Here is a 20396-nt window from a genome sequence, read left to right on the forward strand (position 1 = left end):
TTAATCTGAAAGCCCCAGGCAGGTACTATGACCCCCTTCTTCACCTCTGCCCCTTCTCAAGCCTTGTGTGAACCTGGGTGCTATTTTCCTGTGGAGAGTGAGGACTTGCATCAGGGGAGATGGTGGTAATGCTGCAAGGTATGGGCCAGAGAATGTTAGCTGAGATCTTACCAACAGCATAGCATGGTTCTTCAATCTCTTAGACACAGAGTTACTCTACCAGGTATTGGTTAACTGGGGCCTGTATCAGGGAAATGGGGGCCTCCCCTTGCTTATCTTCCTCCAAGGTTTGGGGATGTGGTGGGGAACTGGGTGCAGGAAGTGTACAAGCATCCTTACATACATATGTGCTCACAAGCACACGGGTGAGTGGGCCTTCCAGGTGCTCTGAGGATAGCATATCAGCCTTGGAGAACAGAACTCAGATGGGGGTGGGGGAGAACCACAGGAGAACAGGCTTCTATGCACGGATTCTCACTACAGGGGCTGGCACCTCATGTGTCCTAGACATCAGAGCCTCAGCAGCCTATCATATCACACAGACCCACAGCTACCGACACATGGAGAGTTGTGTGAAAGAGGCCTTAGTTTGTAGTGTTCTATTTATACAACTGTACCAAGACCTAAAGCAGTGACCTGACCAGTGTGGGATAAGATAGCCCCAGCAGAGTGGGGAGGAGGGAAGTGTAAATGTGGTGGGGGGGGGCAGGGAAGTGTAAAGTTGACACTTGTATACACAGTGTGCACACACATGGGTGCCTATGAATCCAGTTACACGGTACACACACTTTCTCACTTCCACAAAGCCCAGAGCCACACTCTGTGTGCCTGACAGAGTGAGCTCCTTCTACAGTGTTGTCTGTCTCCACAGGGGTTGCTACCTCCCCCCTCCCCCCACCTACCCGGGCTGGTCCTGGATCCTTGTCCTCCTGTCTCTGACTTCCTTCTGGCTTCTCTTACTGCTTTCACTCTGCCATCAGTCTCCTGTGTGTACCTTATCTGTCTGGGGATGGGGACGGGAGGTGGAGATGGGGCAGGGACATGTCCCCATCTAGCTTCACATAGGCATCAGGGGCCCCAGGCTATACCCGAGGAAAGAACTGATGGGAACCAAGACCCCATAGCAACCCCCTAGATCAGCTAGGCCGGCTTTGTCCTCACCTACCTACTTCCGGCCAGCTCACTTGGCTCTTTCTCTGCTATGCCCTGCCCTGGCAGCAGCCGGATGGGCATCAAAGACCGAATCCGAATGAGCAGCTCCCAGAAGCGGACAGGTCCATCCAAACAGCACCTGGCACCGCCACCAATTCCCACCTCGCCAAGCAGTGAGCAGGTGGGCGAGGCGTCCAGCCCCGGCAAGGTGCAGAAAAGCTGGAGTTTCAATGACTGTACCGGCTTCCGGGCCTCTCTGAGACTCAAGCCCCGCTGCTCTGCGGAGGGTAAGACCCAGAGGTCGCGGGCTATGCATCTGCTGGGGGCAGCGTGGGTGGGGGCTGGCTCTGATCGTCTGCTCTAGAAAACGGACATCATAATTCCTTCTTCACTATAGTCCAGTCTCCAGACTGTTTACAAATCAAATGAGAATTTAGAGGGGGCACTGGTTGGTGGTAAGAGTAAAAGATTTGGAACCAGGCTCCCGAGATTTGAATCCTGGCTCTGTCTTTTCTTTTTAAAGTTTTAAAATTATATTTTAATTTTTTTTTAAAAAAGATTTTACTTATTTTGTACATGTGTGCTCTACCTCATATATGTCTGCATGCCAGAAGAGGACACTGGATCCCATTCCAGATGGTTGTGACCCACCATGTGGTTGCTGGGAATTGAACTCGAAACCTTGGAAGAGCAGATAGTGCTCTTAACTGCTGAGCCACGTATCCAGCCCCCTGTTTACTTATTTATTGTTTGTATGTGTCCGTGTCTGTGCTGGTGGAAGTCAGAGGATAAGCTGTGAGAGTTGGCTCCCTCCCCCTACCACACAGGTCTTGGGATCAAACTCTAGTCATCAGCCTTCACGCCGCCGAGCACTCTTATCCATTGAGCCACACATGGCCTCTGTCACTTACTTTAGATAAGGACCACATCTCTCTGGGTCCCACTTTCCCCATCTGTAGAACAGAGGCAACAATAGCATCTATTTCAGATAAAGATTCTGAGGAATCTGTAGTGGGATGAGTCACAGCAGTGAGGGCTCAGCAGAGGGGCTGAGCCAGTGTCCTTTGCCTCTCCTAGCTACCCCATTTCGTAGACATGGAAACTGAGACTCTCAGCATGTGAGTGGGAACACCCTTATCCTGAAGCAAGGCTGGCCAGCTCTGAAGCTGGTGTTCTCTGATGTCACCTCGTACCCAGCCCAGCCTGCTGTCACTGTGGCCGAGGGCCTGGCAGGGGTCATTTCTCCACTGTTAGAGGAAGATGGTCCCTTTGAGTTCTAGTTCTTCACTAGGACTTGGGCAAGAGACGGCCCTGTTCTGTGCTTTTTCTGGAAAATGGGAGAGCTGTATGGGGTCTCTTAACAGACCCCTTACCCCTGCTGAATGAGCTCCAGGCTCTTGGTAGAGAAGAGAGGGTCAACAGAGCCAAGGGGATGAGCACAGGATGCTCTCTTTGCTCTTGGAGAGAGAGGCCAGCTCAGAGCTTCTGCCTGCCCTGTGCCAAGATGCTGAGGCCTGAGAACCCAGGCTTTTCCTGGAAAGTTACTGAACATCACAGACCAGTAGTTCTTTAGGAGGTTCTGATGCATGGAAGCATGGTGGTGCCTGGCATCGCCCTCCTCTGTGAGGAAAGTATCACCCTCTTCAAGCACAGGGGACCTGCCTCAGAGGAGCTTTTCTCCGTCCTTGCTTTCAGGGCCTACCTTGTAACAAGCTCTGGCACTAGCTGGAGTATCTCCCTCCTAAGCCCTCTTGCGGAAGAGGAGGCCACACAAAGACTCCATGAAGAGCAGGAAATAAATGTCTTTCCCCTGAGGCTTCCTGCCCTGTAAGGGGTAACATGTCCTCAAAGGCTGCGTGCACCATCTTTGTCCCAGGCTAGACCATATGTCCTCTGAAGCTGCTGCCACCCACCTGTCACCAGGCAGATGTCTGCCCTTCCCAGCCATGGAATAGGCAAAAGGACGTGTAATGTAGGACAGTGAGATACAACAGCCAGTGAGGCGGGATACCCATCCGCCTTGAGCCTCACAAAGGTTCTGGGCTCTTTCTAGATCTGTCCTCCTATGAGTCCTGCTAATGGAGGTGGAGGTTGAGTGTGTATTTTTTTCTACCATTCTTGGACCTCATGTGCCGTTCCTGTCTTTACAGAGGGCCCCTCGGAGGAAGCAGCTGAGGAGAAGAGCTACCAGTGTGAGCTCACGGTGGATGATGTCATGCCTGCTATGAAGACGGTCATCCGTTCTGTCAGGTGAGGCCGGGACCAAGGTAAGCAGCCCTCTGTCCCACCTGCCACCCGTCACTGCTCCCCATCTGGGCCCTTCCTCATGGCCAACCCTGGCGCAGGTCCCAGGTGCTACCTGCCTGGAGTGCAGGAGCATGCGGACAAGAGGCAGATGGCTGCCAGCACCACTTGCTCCTTCACAACACACATCATGTCCAGAGGCCCTGGCTCTGGCGGCCAGGAGTACAGCTGCCCAGCAGGGTCTCTGTCCTTATACATACAGGGTCCTCCCCATCGGGCTCTCTACTTCTCTCCCCCTTTCCCTTCTCCCACATTGTGGTGGCCTCGTCCCTTCTCTGTCCCCAGACTCCGCAGAAGCCCCTGGTAGCTTCTGCTGCAGTCTCTGCCTGCTCTACATGTGCCTTTCTTCTGTATCTGTGCCTCAGTCCCAAGCTCCTTTCATCCCTGCATCACAAAGTCTTTCTCCCTGGGTGCCTTGGCCCCTTTTTCTTTCTCCTAGGACATCCTCAAGAGTGGTACTCTTCAAACCATAGATCAAGAACTCAGTGAAACTAAGTCAGGGTGTCATGGTCAGCATGAAAAAAAAAAAGTGAAGTTAGGCAGAGTGGCACCTGGGAAGTAGACATAGGAGGGTTGGGAATTCAAGGTCAACCTTGGCTACATAGACAGTTTGAGGCTCTCCTGACCTACCAACCTCCTGCTCCAAAAAACAAAAACAAAATATGAGACTAAATGTGACTATGTGACTAAGGGTGATTATGTTTATAAACTGTATTTTAATCTGTGTGTGTGAATGAATACTGGTTTGCAGGATAAGATGTATTTCTTATGTCTTGGTCAAACAGTTTGAAAGCCACAATATATTATTGGCTGCTATGATAATTAAGTAGGTGCTGGTCTCCTATACCCTGTAGCCATGCCCAGTGTGGATCTGGCCCCAGCTTCCTGGCGAGGTGTCCTGGCTGGGTCTCCACTTCCAGCCTGCAGCTGGGCTGTGGAGGTCACTAAAGCTCAGCTCCCTTGACTCTGTTCCCGGCTCCTGCACCTGCCTACAACCTCTGTCCTGTATTCCCTCTGAGATCAGCCAGCTGGGCTCCTCTCGGAGTCAGGCACCACCTCACCTCTTTCTCTCCCTTTCTGTGACCACCATCTTGGACACAGTATCTGAGCTGTGAAGGCCAGGATAGCTCACCTTAGCACCCTCACACCCAAACTGCTCCTCTGCACACCTCCCCAAGTCAGGCAGTCAGTACTACTGTCTGCCCTGCTTCCAGCCATAGGAGTCAACTTGGATTTGGACTCAAGTCTCTTGTCCAACCTCTGAGTTGCTGGAATCTGTCTCCTTCCACCACCCCACTGTCCCCCCCAACTCAGGCCCATCCTGAGAACGGGCCTTGGTGCCTTGGAGCACCCCAACATTCTAGAAGCTGGCAAAGCAGGCATGTCGAAGCGGAGCGGCAGTGGTGCCCCCATCCCAGTGCCTTCTCTACACAGCCCCCACCCAGCCCCTTCTCATGGTTAGCCCTGGCTCCCCACGCTGCCCATCAGTCTGGGGACTGTCCCCTTTCTCCTGAGCTCCTGCTCCCACCCCGCACAGTTCTTTCTCTTCACACTTCCATGCCTGTTTCTGGGAAGCTCCTTTCTTCAGAGCAAGAAAAGCTCTCTTGCCCTGGCTGAAAAGTACCATCTGAGGCTCTGCCTCCTGTGGCCCTTCTCATGGCTTCAAGCTCTCCTTTCCCAGTCTGCGAACCTGGCTCTTGTCACCCAGGTTTTTGTGTCTGTGTCCTCCCAGCTCCCTACCCTACAGCCAGGTCAGGTTTTTTTTTTTTTGTTTGTTTGGTTTGGTTTGTTTTTTGGTTTTGGTTGGTTTTGGTGAGGTTTTTTTTGGGGGGGGGAGGGTAGGTAATGCTTATAAGAGATTCTGTCTATACCTGGCCTCCCTGTAGCCAGAGGTTGGATATAACTCTCTTTGGGTGTCCAAGAACCGGCACACAATTGCCAAGTATGCACAGATTGAATGTGACATTTCTCCTTCTAACCCAGCAGCAGCAGCAGCTGATGTTCTAGAAGCGCCCTGTCCCACTGAGCTGAGAGACAACAGGGTCGTTTCCTGCCTCCTAGGTTAATGCTACCATAGAGGCATATGAGAAAACACCAAGCCAGCCTCTGGATGTGCAGGGCAAAGGGGACCATGGTGGTTAGTTAAAGAGCCAGGGAACCTGGCAGAGGTTGTTGGAGAGAGTAGTTGAAGCAGATGACCTGGACATGGACAAAGATGCAGAGAGGGAACTGGAAGAGTTCCCTATGGGGACAGAAGCATCTATCAGTGAACCCCCTTCCCTAACAGGATTCTGAAGTTCCTGGTAGCCAAAAGGAAATTCAAGGAGACACTGCGGCCATATGACGTAAAGGATGTCATCGAGCAGTATTCAGCAGGACACCTGGACATGCTGGGGCGAATCAAGAGCCTGCAGGCTTGGTGGGTATTTGGGCTTTGAAAAGGGGGCGTGGGGGAGTTGAAGGTCCTGGCCTAGATGAGGGAGCTAAGGCCACCTGTGCCCTGTAGGGGTGTTGCTAGGTGGTACATCTGTAGTCTCAGCACTGGGGAGACAGAGGAAGGAAGAGTTTTAGGCTAGTCTGGGCTATGAGACTCTGCTTCAAAAGAACAAAGAAAGCAGAAATCAAACCCAAACCAGAAGATCCCTGTTTTGCAGTGCACAGGCTATTTGGAAGTCAAAAACCAAAACAACAACCTCAGTAAAAGTTCTCTGGCTAAGTCCAGTCCACATTCATGACTTGAGGGCTTCCCCTAGGATGCCTGTCTCCAGGTCCTAAAGTAACTGGACCACAGTAATCACTGACTTCCCATTTCCTAAGTAGCAGTGTGAAGTGAAATAAGTTACCTTTCGCTTCTCTAGAATCCTGCATGTCCACTAGGTCCAGGATTGAGGAAGGACCCTTATATCAAGTCCCAGACTGCCCAGGACTCTCCTTTCTCCCATACCCTCTCATTGTACAATCATTCATTAACTTAAAAAGTAACAATTAAGGTAGGCCATGGTGGGTGCACAGCACTAGAGAGGCAGAAGCAGGAGGATCTCTAAGTTTGAGGCTAGCCTGGTCTACACTGAACGTTCCAGATCAGCCAGGGTGATGTAAGGAGGCCCAGTCTCAACAACAGCCACAGTACTGGGGTAGGGGTGCGGTTAGAGGCAGGGAGAGTTCAGCTTGGCTGTTTAGAGAGCTGGGTTACGAGATCCTGTCTAAAAGGCCAAAAAGAACAAGTACTGTGGGAAGGAGTGATCTGATGTGACCTCTGCTGCGCTTAGGTCAAGTAAATAAAGGCTGAGTTGATCACTGGATTTAGCAACATGGGGTTCGGTTGGGGGAGGGGAAGTCTGACTACAGTGGTGGTCTATGGGAAGGAAGCGGGGCTGCAGGCAGAGGGCTGCAGGCAGAGGGCTGCAGGCAGAGCGCTGCAGGCAGAGGGCTGCAGGCAGAGCGCTGCAGGCAGAGGGCTGCAGGCAGAGGGCTGCAGGCAGAGGGCTGCAGGCAGAGGGCTGCAGGCAGAGCGCTGCAGGCAGAGGGCCATCTCTGGCCTTATCCACATTCTAACATTCCCTTCCCCAGCCCGATTTTTGGATTTTTGACCTCGGAGGCTCTGCTTGTTGTCTGGAGAACTTTCAAAGCAGGGGCGGGTGTCTTCCAGGCTCACCTACCTCCCTTGGGCAGGGAAGTGGCTTCTTCCCATCAGTGCAGTCTGTCTTCCTGGTCAGCAGTCAACCTAGGGTTCTTGTGGAAGGGAAGTACAGTGTAACTCAGTCTCTTTGATGGTTTCTTTCCCCCACAGGGTGGACCAAATTGTGGGTCGAGGGCCTGGGGACCGCAAGAGTCGGGAGAAGGGCGATAAGGGTCCTTCAGACACGGAGGCAGTGGATGAAATCAGCATGATGGGGCGTGTAGTTAAGGTGGAAAAGCAGGTGAGTGTAGAAGGACTTGTACCGGATGGCTAAAATACCTGTCAAAGGTTCAGCACTGCTGTAGTGCAGAGCCTTGGCCTAGTAGGGCAATCATACTGAGTTCTGCTCCGACAAGCTCCACCCTACAAACAAGCCCAGCTCCAAGAAAGCCCACTCACAATCAATCCTTCCTAAGAGATCTCACGGGTAAGCCCGTCCTAACCACGCCCCCTACCTAGGATCTGTATGGTTTCCAAGGCTCGCCCCCCCCATCTTTGGCCCCGCCCCTCCCAGGCCGACTTCCTTCCTTAGGGACACCAGCTGTTGGGTCCCAGTCACCTCCCAGCCTAGTCCCGCTCCGCCCACCAGGTGCAGTCCATCGAGCATAAGCTGGATCTGCTGCTGGGCTTCTACTCACGCTGCCTACGCTCTGGCACCTCGGCCAGCCTGGGCACCGTGCAAGTGCCGCTCTTCGACCTGGACATCACCTCGGACTGCCACAGCCCTGTAGACCACGAGGACATCTCTGTCTCAGCACAGACGCTCAGCATCTCTCGCTCAGTCAGCACCAACATGGACTGAAGGGCTTCTCAGGGGCCGGGTAGCCTTCGGTTTGCCCCTCGGACTCACCCCGGGGCCTCTGGACTCCTCTCTTACTTGAACTCGCTCCCTGGCAGGGAGAGAGGCCATACGCAGTATTGAGCTGTCTGGGTGGGCGACATACCCGATGCCAGGTACCAGCACCCCAGGAGCGTGAAATGCCAGGCCACGTGATGGGCCACATCAATGGCTGACTGGAGGCCTCTGGGCGCTCCCGGACCCTGCCCGCTCCATCAAGGCTCAATGAGGCATGCCTGGCAGGGGCTCTGCCCTGGGAATGGGAGCAGAGCACTGGGGCCCTGGTCCCTGACCCAGCTTCTAGCTATGCAAGGTGAGGTCTCCAGGCCCGCCCTTCTAGGCAGAGCAGGGAAACCCTCCTGCCAAGCCCCGCCCCACCGGGGAATGGGCCCAAGGTGCCCCCACAGGTGCTCCAAAAGCACAGGACTCTGCCATAAGGTAGATGGGCATCATATATGCAAACTATGTTAAATATGCAACTTTAGGGACCCCCATGGGGTTCCTCTGCCCCTCCCTCACTGGGAGATGGGCCCCAGCAGTAGCTGGTCTCAGGCTGCTTGGCCATACTCCACCTCCATTCTTTGACTTATCATCCATCCTCACCCAGCATGGGGCCTAAACCTCTCTGTCCTCTCCCAAGGGCAGTACCTGGGCCTCTCTGTCCCCTTGTAGGTGTCACCTCAGGGGCTCTCTCTTATTGCTGGATATCCATTCCCATTGGCCCTCCAAACAGTTTTGACAGCACAAGTTCCTGAGTTTTCCTCAAACCTACCAGACAGTGGCCCACCACCAGGAATCACGAGCATGGCCCTTTCATTTCTCCAGCGGAATGCCGCACACACAGATGCACATGGTCCCACACGCACTTCAAGGCGGGAGCACAAAGCCACTTGATCTTTCTTAGGCAGGAGAGGAGGGTTTAGAGCATCCACGTGTCTCCCCAGGCCCTGCCTCAGAGTTTGACTTGCTCCCCTCCTCAAAAAGGTTCAGAAGTCCTCTGGTTGCCCTAAGGCAACCTTGGTGTCCCCATAGTAAAACTCGGGCCTAGGCCTCAGGGCCTTGCACACCTGGAGATGCTCCAGACACATCCTCTTCCTAGTCTCAGCGAGGACACAAGCATCCAGTGCTAGCTATAGCAACTGCACCTGGCTCTCAACGGCACCGGTCTCTGCCCCGCTTTCTCACTCCAACTGGCAGCACCGCTTATTGGCACAAATGCCCAAACATGGCAGGCCCCACCATCCATTTTAGATCCCTACCCCTTTGTTCCTGCTAAGCTAATGCAGGTGGCAAGAGAGTAAGAGGTGGGGTTCCAATGATAACACTATGGGGGGTGCTTGGGAACATGGGCTGAGGCCGAACTGTCTGCATCTCATACTGGGACCTGCATGTACCAGTGCCAGAGCTTGGGCTGAATCTTGTCAGCCCTATGGTGCCCGATCTCTGCCCTCTCATCTGCATGTACCATCATGCCCTGGATGGAGCCCATCCTGGCTCACTTCACTTGCATTGCATTACCCCCTGGGGAGCCACTCCACCCCCTCAGCAGTTAAGAGCACTGACTGCTCTTCCTAAGGTCCTGAATTCAATTCCCAGCAACCAAGTGGTGGTTCACAACCATCCATAATGAGATCTGGCTCCCTCTTTTAGAGTGTCTGAAGACAGCTACAGTGTACTTATATATAATAAATAAGATTAACCATGTTTCCTGTTGTTCTCGCCTCTGTCAGATACGCCTTGTTGGAATTGACATTTTCACTGGCCGAAAACATGAAGATATCTGTCCTTCTACTCACAACATGGATGTTCCAAATATTAAGAGAAATGATTATCAAGTAAGTAGTGATCTCGTTCACAGTGTTTCAGAAGTGTATAAACGCCCTCTTTAGTAGTAGTTTTTCAAGACTTGAGAGTAGTTTTATAGAGTATATTCCTTGCCAGTTACTAGACTCCACTTATCTTACAGATTAGAGAAATAGTGTTTTGTTTTGTTCTGCTTTTGTTAATATTCGGTGCCTTTTATTGTTGGGAAATAGAGGATCATATATCTCAGACTGGCCTTGAACTCCCTATTCAAGGATAATCTTCAGTTTCTGACCCTCCTCCCTCTGCCTGTGAGTGCTGAGATTATAGGTTGCATCTTCATGACTGGCTCTCCTGTACTGGAAGCCAAACCCAGGGCTTTGTGCATGCTTTAGGCAAGCAACCTACAGTTGTGCTATTTCTCCAGCTTCTATTCCTGCATCTTAAAAATACTGTATTGGACCAGTGAAATGGCTGGGTTAGGCACTGTCTGTGAAGCCTTAGTCTGGACAGAGGTGTTCTCTACTTGTGAGCTGAGAAATGCCTATACCTGCATACATACACTCACTAGATAAATAAATGTAAGTGAGGCAGGAGAATCAGAAAGACTTAGGAAGGTTGGAATCAGCTGCATTCACTCGATGACTTCCTTTTATTCTATCTGTCTTTTAATTCCTTAAGAAGTTTAAAGGAGATTGGTTCCCATTCTGGATCTCCATCATCCATGCTTACAATTGGGAAAAGCGTCAAATTTTCCCATTGTTCTCCAGCCTTCTGTACTGTTTGTAGAATATGGGACTGAGGGGGTGTCCTTTTCTTGTCCATCTTCTTAGGCCTAGGAGGTAGAAGAGGGAGCAAGTAAGGATTATGATATTTAGCTGTTTCTATTTTGTGGAATAGTTTGAAGAGCCACGGTCACCCCAGCTGGGTATGGGGGTCCCTGTGATGAGGGTCCTTGATGTCCAGGTGGGTAAGGATTCAGCTGTGAGAAACAGAAACACAGAGGCAGCTTGAATCTGAGGGTATTTTGCAGCTCTCAAGCAGGGGTTTTTATACATTAAAAATCAAATGTAGCAACCCTTAGAAACCGTATCCAGTGAAATAATCACTAACACCAAAAAAAAGTCATTTGGCACAGTAAAATACAAACATCATCTGAGCATTACAACTCTGAAAGTACGTCGGTGTACTTAATCAGAAACAGAACAGGTAACATCATTATTATTAATATAAATCATTAAAATATAACAATTCTAAAAGGATGTATTCAATAGGGCGGTCATCCAAGGCTAATGGCATATTCCCAAGAACAGGTTAATAAATCTATATGTTCAGTGCTCTCCAATGTCATAGGTGTAGCTATATGAAATTTTATTATTGGGAAAGTTTTCATCTATCATAATAATTTTATAAATGATTTAAAAAGTAAAGCATTGGTTTACCTGGAGATACGGTCATGTTAGTGATCCCATTTCAAGGGATACTTTCGTACCCATTATTCTTGCTTAAGATCATGGTCTAGGCTCCCAGGAACCTGTAACTAAGGAATGAAAGAGAACAGAACAGAAATGTTGTCATGAGAACTAGGGCTCAGTATGTTTGCTGCAGGAGAGAGTTCCACAGCTAGTTCCAGTAGACCTCTTTCTTTTGAAGTTGAGTTCTCAGTCTGTGGAACTTGTCAAACAGATTCTCTTGGTGTTGGTGTGGCATTGAAGATTATTGGTATTAGGTCTTTGTTGAAGGTCTGATAGAACTCTGCATTAAACCTGTCTGATTGATCCTGGGTTTTTTTTTTTTTTTTGCTTGGGAGACTATGAACGACTGCTTCTATTTCTTTAGTGGGTTTGGGAAGGTTTAGATAATTTATCTGATCCTGATTTAGCTTTGGTACATGGTATGTTTCTACATAATTATACATTTCATCTAGATTTTCCAGTTTTCTTGAGTATAGGTTTTGTAATAGGATCTGATGTTTTTTGAATTTCCTCAGTATCTGTTGTATGTCTCCCTTTTCATTTCTGATTTTGTTGATTTGGATACTGTCTCTGTGACCGCTGGTGAGTTTGTGCAAGGGTTTATCTATCTTGTTGGTTTTTACAAATAACCAGCTCCTGGTTTGGTTGATTCTTTGTATATTTCTTTTTGTTTCCACTTGATTGATTTCAGCCATGTGTTTGATTATTTCCTGCCTTCTACTGCTATTGGGTATATTTGCTTCTTTTTGTTCTAGAACCTTCGGATGTGCTGTCATGCTGCTAGTATATGCTCTTTGCAGTTTCTTTTTGGAGGCATTCAGAGTTAGGGGTTTTCCTATTAGCACTGTTTTCATTGTGTCCCATAACTTTGGGTATATTGTGCCTTCATTTTCGTTAAATTCTAAAATGTCTTTAATTTCTTTCTTTCTTTCTTCCTTGACCAAGTTATCATTGAGTAGAATGTTGCTCAGTTTCCACGTGTATGTGGGCTTCCTCTTGTTTTTGTTGTTATTGAAGACAAGCCTTAGTCCCTGGAGATCTGATAGGGTACATGCATGGGATTATTCCAATCCTCTTATATCTGTTGAGGTCTGTTTTGTGTCCAAGATGAGTATATGGTTACTTTTGGAGAAGGTACCATGAGGTGCTGGGAAGAAGGTATATTCTTCTGTTTTAGGACAACATGTTCTATAGATATCTGTTAAATCCATTTGGTTCCTAAATTCTGTTAGTTTCACTCTGTCTCTGTTTAGTTTCTGTTTCCATGATCTGTCCATTGATGAAAGTGGGCTCTTGAAGGCTCTCCCTATTATAATGTGAGGTGCAATGTGCACTTTAGTAAAATTTCTGTTATGAATGTGGGTATTCTTATATTTGGAGCATAGATGTTTAGAATTGAGAGTTCATCTTGGTAGATTTTTTCCTTTGATGAGTATGAAGTACCCTTGCTTACATTTTTTGATTACTTTAGGTTGAAAGTCTATTTTGGAACATTTGCTTGGAAAATTGTTTTCTAGCCTTTTATTCTGAGGTAGTATCTGTCTTTGTGTCTGAAGTGGGATTCCTGTATGCAGCAAAATGTTGGGTCCTGTTTACGTATCCAGTCTGTTAGTCTATGTCTTTTGATTGGAGAATTGAGTCAATTGATATTAAGAGATATTAAGGAAAAGTGATTGTTGCTTCCTGTTATTTTTGTTATTAGAGGTGGAGTTTTGTTTATGTGGCTTTCTTCCTTTTGGTTTGTTAAAAGAAGATTATTTTCTTTCTTTTTCTAGGGTGCAGTTCCCTCCTTTTTGAGGTTTCCATTCATTATCCTTTGAAGGACTGGATTTGTGGAAAGGTACTGTGTAAATTTGTTTTTGTCATGGACTACCTTGGTTTCTCCATCTATGGTAAAGTTTTTCTGGGTATAGCAGCCTGGGTTAGCATTTGTGTTCCCTTAGGGTTTGTATGACATCTTTTCAGGTTCTTCTGGCTTTCATAGTCTCTGTCAAGAAGTCTGGTGTAATTCTGATTAGTCTGCCTTTAAATGTTACTTGACTTTTTTCCCTTACTGCTTTTAATATTATTTCTTTCTTTAGTGCATTTGGTGTTTTGATTATTATGTGTCAAGAGGAATTTCTCTTCTGGTCCAATCTATTTGGAGTTCTGCAGGCTTCTTGTATGTTCATGGGTATCTCTTTCTTTAGATTAGGGAAGTTTTCTTTTATAGTTTTGTTGAAGACATTTACTGGCCTTTTAAGCTGGAAATCTTCACTCTCTTCTATACCTATAATCTTTAGGTTTGGTCCTTTCATTGTGTCCTGGATTTCCTGAATGTTGTGGGTTAGGAGATTTTTGTATTTTGCATTTTCTTTGAGTGTTGTGTCAGTGTTTTCTATGGTATCTTCTGCACCTGAGATTCTCTCTACTATCTCTTCTATTCTGTTGGTGATGCTTGTTTATATGACTCCTGATTTCTTTCCTAGGTTTTCTATCTCCAGAGTTGTTTCCCTTTGTGATTTCTTTATTGTTTCTCCTTCCATTTTTATATCCTGGATGGTTTTGTTCAATTCCTTCACATGTTTGGTTATGTTTTCCTGTAATTCTTTAAGGGAGTTATTTATGTCCTTCTTGAAGTCCTCTATCAGCATCATGAGCTGTGAATTTAAATCCAAATCTTTCTTTTCAAGTGGGTTGGAGTATCTAGGACTTCCTGTTGTGTTGCCATGCTGCCTTACTTTCTGTTGATAATGTTCTTATTTTGCCTCTCACCATCTGGCTATCTCTGGTGTTAGTTGGTCCCTCCTAATAGCAGCTACTAATCAGGGGAAACTGCAGGCACTGAGTTCTTCCTGGTTGGTGATTCTGCACATACTAGAGAAAAGTGCTGTGATTAAATGAAGCAGTATACAAGGTTGCACTCTAACTTATGACCATGGAGGTATTTTCTGGGACCACATCATATATATTCTCCTCTGCCCATGATCATAGCCTTCATATTATTTTAGAAGGTATGAAGTTGATACTGACATTATCAATTAAATAATTTAATGTATGTTCTCATAAGTTCGTCAATCGTTTTGAGGACAGATATCAATGATACAATATTTTCAGTTTGGGGGGATAAATTTTCTGGTCATCCATAAATACTATTCCTGAATATCCACTTCAAAAATTGTGAAAAAATGAAATGTTTAGAAGAGAATAATAGGGCAAATTTGGATTTCACCCCTGATCAGTCACTGTAAGCTCCCAGCATAGACAACGTTAGTGTCTGACTGATGCAGGCTCAAAATAAGTGAATGTCCAGGCTGTCTGTCAATCTGTCATCCTTCTTGTTATTTCTACTCAACTCACTTTCAGTCCACACTTTAAAATACTCACATTTTTTAGAAGATAGTAATCAACTCATTTGAATGAAGAATGAATATATATATATAAATATATATTTATATGTTTATATACTCATAGTGTGCCTTTCAAGTGTAGTTGGTATATGTAAGAGAAATTTACTTTAATTTTTGAGAGTAAAGAAAACTAAAATGAATGTTTTTCTTGAAAGACCATATATGTGTCCTGATTCTGCTGTCTAGTGAATAAAAAGTTAAATTATTTTGAGGATGTCTTTCATGTTATGTTAAGAGCATTATTAGTTTCATAGGAGATGATCATCATTATTTCCATTTGCAAGGAAGGTAATTACTTATCAGACATTTAAATTGGAGATTTCAGTTTTATGTATTTCTTCTGAATTTTGGTTCATATATACAGATATATATGTATGTTTACAATTAGATGTCTTGAGGTGAAAAGAAAATATAAGTACAAATGTTTCATTTGATTTGACATTTGTTTGTTGTTTGTTTATGAGTGTGCATGTGTATCCTTTAGTAAATATTATATATTCCCGTATTTTGAGTGTTATATGGTACATGAAATAGTGTGGGAAATTTTCTCTGTAGCATCATGTTTCAAAAATATCACACATTTGAAGAGTATGTGTATATGTATATGTATATGTATATGTATATACACAAGATTTTTGATTCAGGGTTTATATTGTGTCATTTGCCTCCTGATCCGAGACAGTAAGTATCTTCAGATTTGGACCAACATATTAGCTTAACAGTGTCCAATACAGATTTATATACCCAAGTGAACACACACACACACAAACACACACACACTCACACATATACACACATTCATACACAAAGAGGTAATATTCACCCTATCATGAAGTAATAGAACATCACACATCTGGGAAGTATTCTGTCAAAAGTTAGAAGGGAAAAGAGAGAACAGCCACAACAAAAAATAATTATGAACTATTACGTATGTGAATTTTACAAAGGACAAATTTTATAGAAAAGGAATGATGAAAGCAGGAAATCAAGATTTGATTTGCTTCCAAGATTATTGTTTCTTATAAACACGTGATAAGATCAGAATGCTTGATGGGAAGACATAGTTCTAATTACTTGTTTAAATTATTGAGATAAATAATCATCTTTTTGGACACTTGTATGAGATATGCTTTGTGTGTTTACTAAAGGAGCCATTGTAGTGAGCTGACGTTACTTCTTAGCATACAAAGAAGGGCAATGGAAAATGAATTTTATCCAGTTAGACAATATTTCTATATCATTTATTTTAGAAAAATTATTTAATGTGGTTAAGTAAAGTACAAAATTTTAACTAATATTTTATGGTATGGTCATTGTGGAAATAAATAAAAATGCTTACTAATTCACAATATTTAAGGAAGAAATCTTGATACATTGTTTTCTAAAAATGCCATATATATATATATATATATATATATATATATATATATATATATATATATGGCCATATTCACAGTATATTCATTTTCAACCTTCTTCAATCAGAAAACAATCAGGCTATGTCTGTTTGTGAGCACTGAGAAGTTCATATCCAGTACCGTCTTTCACACATGCTTTGTTGAATTCCATCTACCCTGGCTTGAACTGTGCCTGAAGTTCTCTGTTCTGGGGCAGGAGCAACTGATTATTTCCACCAGCAATACCAACTACAATGTAAATCAAACTAACAGAAATACTTGATTCTTTTTCTAGGAGTAAGAACAAGTTTAATATAAAATGTATCATCCCACTGGATAACCTGTGGGCTGTGGATAATGTGGACCTAGTCAGAAAACAAGCAAACCTGTCCTTGCAAGAACTTCTTCCTGCCCACTGGAAATTTTTTGGCCACCTTTCTGTAAGACCAACACTCTGGACCAGTATTCACAGGAAGAGAGCTGTAGAAATTGTTGGGCAACTTAATGCTTCCTAATTCACAGATCAAGCCAATTAACCAGGATGTTTACAAAATCCAGTTTAGTTTGATTTTATACAAGGTGACAACTCCAACTTTACCCTTCTATGATGACCCCATTTTGTCTATAATTTCCACAACATACATTTCACATCTAAGGATATACCTTAGTTTTTGATCTGTGATGTTCATCAGGATTCCAAAAGATTCAAAAAGACAAATGGAGGAACATTGTCTTCTAAGAAGGATGTGGACAAAACAGAACAAAGCAAAACATATCCTCCACTTTCTTTGCTCCATAATGTCTGGTATTATTTATGCTTTGAAAATAAACAAATTGATTTTTCTCCAATAATACTGCATAGAATAGCTAAATTTAACAAATACCTCTGATACTCCCCGGCTAATTTCCATAAAAATCGTATTTAATTGAACAGATAAAAATGGTTACTCATAGAATGCTCAAGTATTTGAAGGTCGGTGTAGCAGACTATCATTGGTGGCATATTGTCGATTGATAAGGATAAAGGTCAAGGGATAAGGTTCCATCAGATCCTCAGATGAGCTCATGTTGATCTGCCTTAGCTCAATGGCCAGGCTCTTCCAAGCCTTCCTCACTTTTCACTCCTCTTCCCGACTTTTCTCCCACAGCTTCACACCTCTGAATCTGCCCTCAGCTTTTGTGCTCAGTCACCTTAGTCCAAGCTCAGCACCCTAAATCTACCCTCAGCTTAATTATGTTTCTAATCTCCTGCCTGCAACCTCATACCAGGTGTGGGAGTAGCCAATGGCCAATACTCCTTAGCTCTCACATGGCTGGTGACTCTTTCTCCCTCTGTAGCTGGTGAATCTTTTGCTCCTCCCCTGAATCTGCTAGCCTTACTGTAGTGAAGCTGGAAATCCTGACTAGTCCAACCAGCTCATTGGCCAATAGGATCTTTATTGATAGATGAAGAGCCAGTTAGGTAACAGGACCTTCAGGGTTCACATGCAGATTCCTGATCAAAGTGTTGGAACCAACCCCTACATATCACCAAGCACCTGTGAGGTTTCCACTTGTGTCACTATTTATTTTAGTGATATGTGATGTGTTATATATATATGTGTGTGTATGTATATGTATGTATATATATGTATATGTGTATGTATGTATATATGTATATATACACATAAGTGCATATAGATTAGTATTTTATGTGCACATATGCATGTATATATACATATATGTATAATGTATGTATATAAATGCAGATATGTATGTTTGTATATATACATATATAAAGTATGTGTATATATGTATATGCATATATATCCATATTTATATATACATATGCACATAGGTATGTTTATATATACACACACTCACACAAGTATGAGTGTGAGTGTGTGTGTGTGTGTGTGTGTGTTTGTGTTGGTGTAGGTTGAGGGGCACAGACAAAATCCACCCTTCTTTTTTTTTTAATATTTTTATTTTCTATATTCTTTGTTTACATTCCAAATGATTTCCCCTTTCCCGGATCCCCCCTCCCCATATGTCCCATAAACCTTCTTCTCTCCATCCCTTCTCCAATCACCTCCCTCCTTTTTCTCTGTCCTTATATTCCCTTCCAATGCTAGATCGATCCTTTCCAGGATCAGGACCCTCTCCATACTTCTTCATGGGAATCATTTGTTATGCGATTTGTGCCTTGGGTATTCAGGGCTTCTGGGCTAATTAATATCCACTTATCAGAGATTGCATTCCATGTGTATTCTTTTGTGATTGGGTTACCTCACTTAGGATGATATTTTCCAGATCAAACCATTTGCCTAAAAATTTTGTGAATTCATTGTTTCTAATTGCTGAGTAGTATTCCATTGTGTAAATATACCACATTTTCTGTATCCATTCCTCCTTTGAGGGACATCTGGGTTCTTTCCAGCTTCTGGCTATTATAAATAAGGCTGCTGTGAACATAATGGAGCATGTGTCTTTATTGCATGCCGGCGAATCCTTTGGGTATATGCCCAGGAGAGGTATAGCAGGGTCCTCTGGAAGTCTCATGTCTGGTTTTCTGAGGAACCTCCAGACTGATTTCCAAAGTGGTTGTACCATCTTATAGCCTCACCCGCAGTAGACGAGTGTTCCTCTTTCTCCACATCCTCACCAACACCTGCTGTCTCCTGAGTTTTTGACCTTAGCCATTCTGACTGGTGTGAGGTGAAATCTCAGGGTTGTTTTGATCTGCATTTCCCTAATGACTAATGATGTTGAGCACTTCTTAAGGTGCCTCTTGGCCATCCAAATTCCTTCAGGTGAAAATTCTTTGTTTAGATCTGTACCCCATTTTTAATAGGGTTATTTGGTTCCCTGGGATCTAACTTCTTGAGTTCTTTGTATATATTGGATATTAGCCCTCTATCAGATGTGGGGTTGGTGAATATCCTTTCCCAATTTGATAGTTGCCATTTTGTCCTTTTAACAGTGTCCTTTGCCTTACAGAAACTTTGTAATTTTATGAGGTCCCATTTGTCAATTCTTGATCTTAAAGCATAAGCTATTGGTGATCTGTTCAGGAACGTTTCCCCTGTAACCATGTCCTCAAGGGTCTTCCCCAGTTTCTTTTCTATTAGTTTCAGTGTGTCTGGTTTTACATGGAGGTCGTTGATCCACTTGGAGTGAAGTTTAGTACATGGAGATAAGAAAGGATCAATTTGCATTCTTCTGCATGCTGACCTCCAATTGATCCAGCACCATTTGTTGAAAAGGCTATCTTTTTTCCACTGGATGTTTTTGGCTCCTTTGTCGAAGATCAAGTGACCATAGGTGTGTGATTCATTTCTGGGTCTTCAATTCTATTCCATTGGTCCACTTGTCTGTCACTGTGCCAATACCATGCAGTTTTTAACACTATTGCTCTGTAGTATTGCTTAAAGTCAGGGATACTGATTCCCCCAGAATTTCTTTTGTTGTTGAGAATACTTTTAGCTATCCTGGGTTTCTTGTTATTCCAGATGAAACTGAGAATTGTTTTTTCTAACTCTGTGAAGAACTGAGTTGGGATTTTGATGGGGATTGCATTGAATCTGTAGATCACTTTTGGCAAGATGGCCATTTTAACTATATTAATCCTGTCAATCCACGAGCGTGGCAGATTTTTCCATTTTCTGAGGTCTTCTTCGATTTCCTTCTTCAGAGACCTGAAGTTCTTGTCATATAGACCTTTCACTTGTTTGGTTAGAGTCACACAAAAATACTTTATATTGTTTGTGGCTATTTTGAAGGGTTTCATTTCCCTAACTTCTTTCTCAACCTGCTTATCCTTTGAGTATAGAAGGCAACTGATTTGCTTGTGTTGATTTTATAACCAGCCACTTAGCTGAAGTTGTTTATCAGCTGTAGGAGTTCTCTGGTGGAGGTTTTTGGGTCACTTAAGTAGACTATCATGTCATCTGCAAATAGTGATAATTTGACTTCTTCCTTTCCAATTTGTATCCCCTTGATCTCCTTATGTTGTCTAATTGCTCTAGCTAGAACTTCAAGTACTATATTGAAAAGATATGGAGAGAGAGGACAGCCTTGTCTAGTCCCTGATATTAGTGGGATTGCTTCAAGTTTCTCTTCTAAATGGATGTTTGTTGTTGGCTACCGGTTTGCTGTATATTGCTTTAATGATGTTTAGGTATGGGCCTTGAATTCCTGTTCATTCTAATACTTTTAGCATGAAAGGATACTGGATTTTGTCAAATGCTTTCTATGCATCTAATGAGATGATCATATTTTTTCTTTGAGTTTGTTTATGTAGTGGATAGCACTGATGGATTTCCTTATATTGAACCATCCCTGCATCCCGGGGATTAAGCCTATTGATCATGGTGGATG

General features: G+C 44.5%; 2 protein-coding genes across 5 annotated transcripts in view; both read left to right on the forward strand.

Moving 5' to 3' along the window:
* LOC127676075 (zinc finger protein basonuclin-2-like) overlaps positions 1-20396 on the forward strand; it is a 577904-nt gene that overhangs the window by 387032 nt on the left and 170476 nt on the right. Inside the window, exon 1 of one of the 4 annotated variants that reach the window (XM_052172051.1) lies at positions 9771-9808. The exons of the other annotated variants lie outside the window; for them this stretch is intronic. Coding sequence (XP_052028011.1) covers positions 9773-9808 — 36 coding nt within the window. The 5' untranslated portion in view covers positions 9771-9772. Of the gene's footprint in view, positions 1-9770; positions 9809-20396 lie in introns of those variants that run through there. 4 annotated transcript variants of the gene reach the window in all.
* On the forward strand, positions 1226-7937 carry LOC127685078 (potassium voltage-gated channel subfamily KQT member 4-like). Its single transcript, XM_052181866.1, has 5 exons — positions 1226-1439; positions 3303-3402; positions 5744-5875; positions 7247-7376; positions 7725-7937. Exons 1-5 carry the CDS (start codon positions 1226-1228, stop codon positions 7935-7937), a joined length of 789 nt encoding a protein of 262 aa, XP_052037826.1.

This window comes from Apodemus sylvaticus, chromosome 1 (genome assembly GCF_947179515.1).
Source record: "Apodemus sylvaticus chromosome 1, mApoSyl1.1, whole genome shotgun sequence".
Taxonomy (NCBI): Eukaryota; Metazoa; Chordata; class Mammalia; order Rodentia; family Muridae; genus Apodemus; species Apodemus sylvaticus.

Coding starts and splice junctions, on each gene's coding strand:
- LOC127685078 (XM_052181866.1), top strand. CDS start 1,226: ATGGGCATCAAAGACCGAATCCGAATGAGCAGCTCCCAGAAGCGGACA. Junction 5,876..7,246: donor ATCAAGAGCCTGCAGGCTTG/GTGGGTATTTGG, acceptor TTTCCCCCACAG/GGTGGACCAAATTGTGGGTC. Junction 7,377..7,724: donor TAGTTAAGGTGGAAAAGCAG/GTGAGTGTAGAA, acceptor TCCGCCCACCAG/GTGCAGTCCATCGAGCATAA.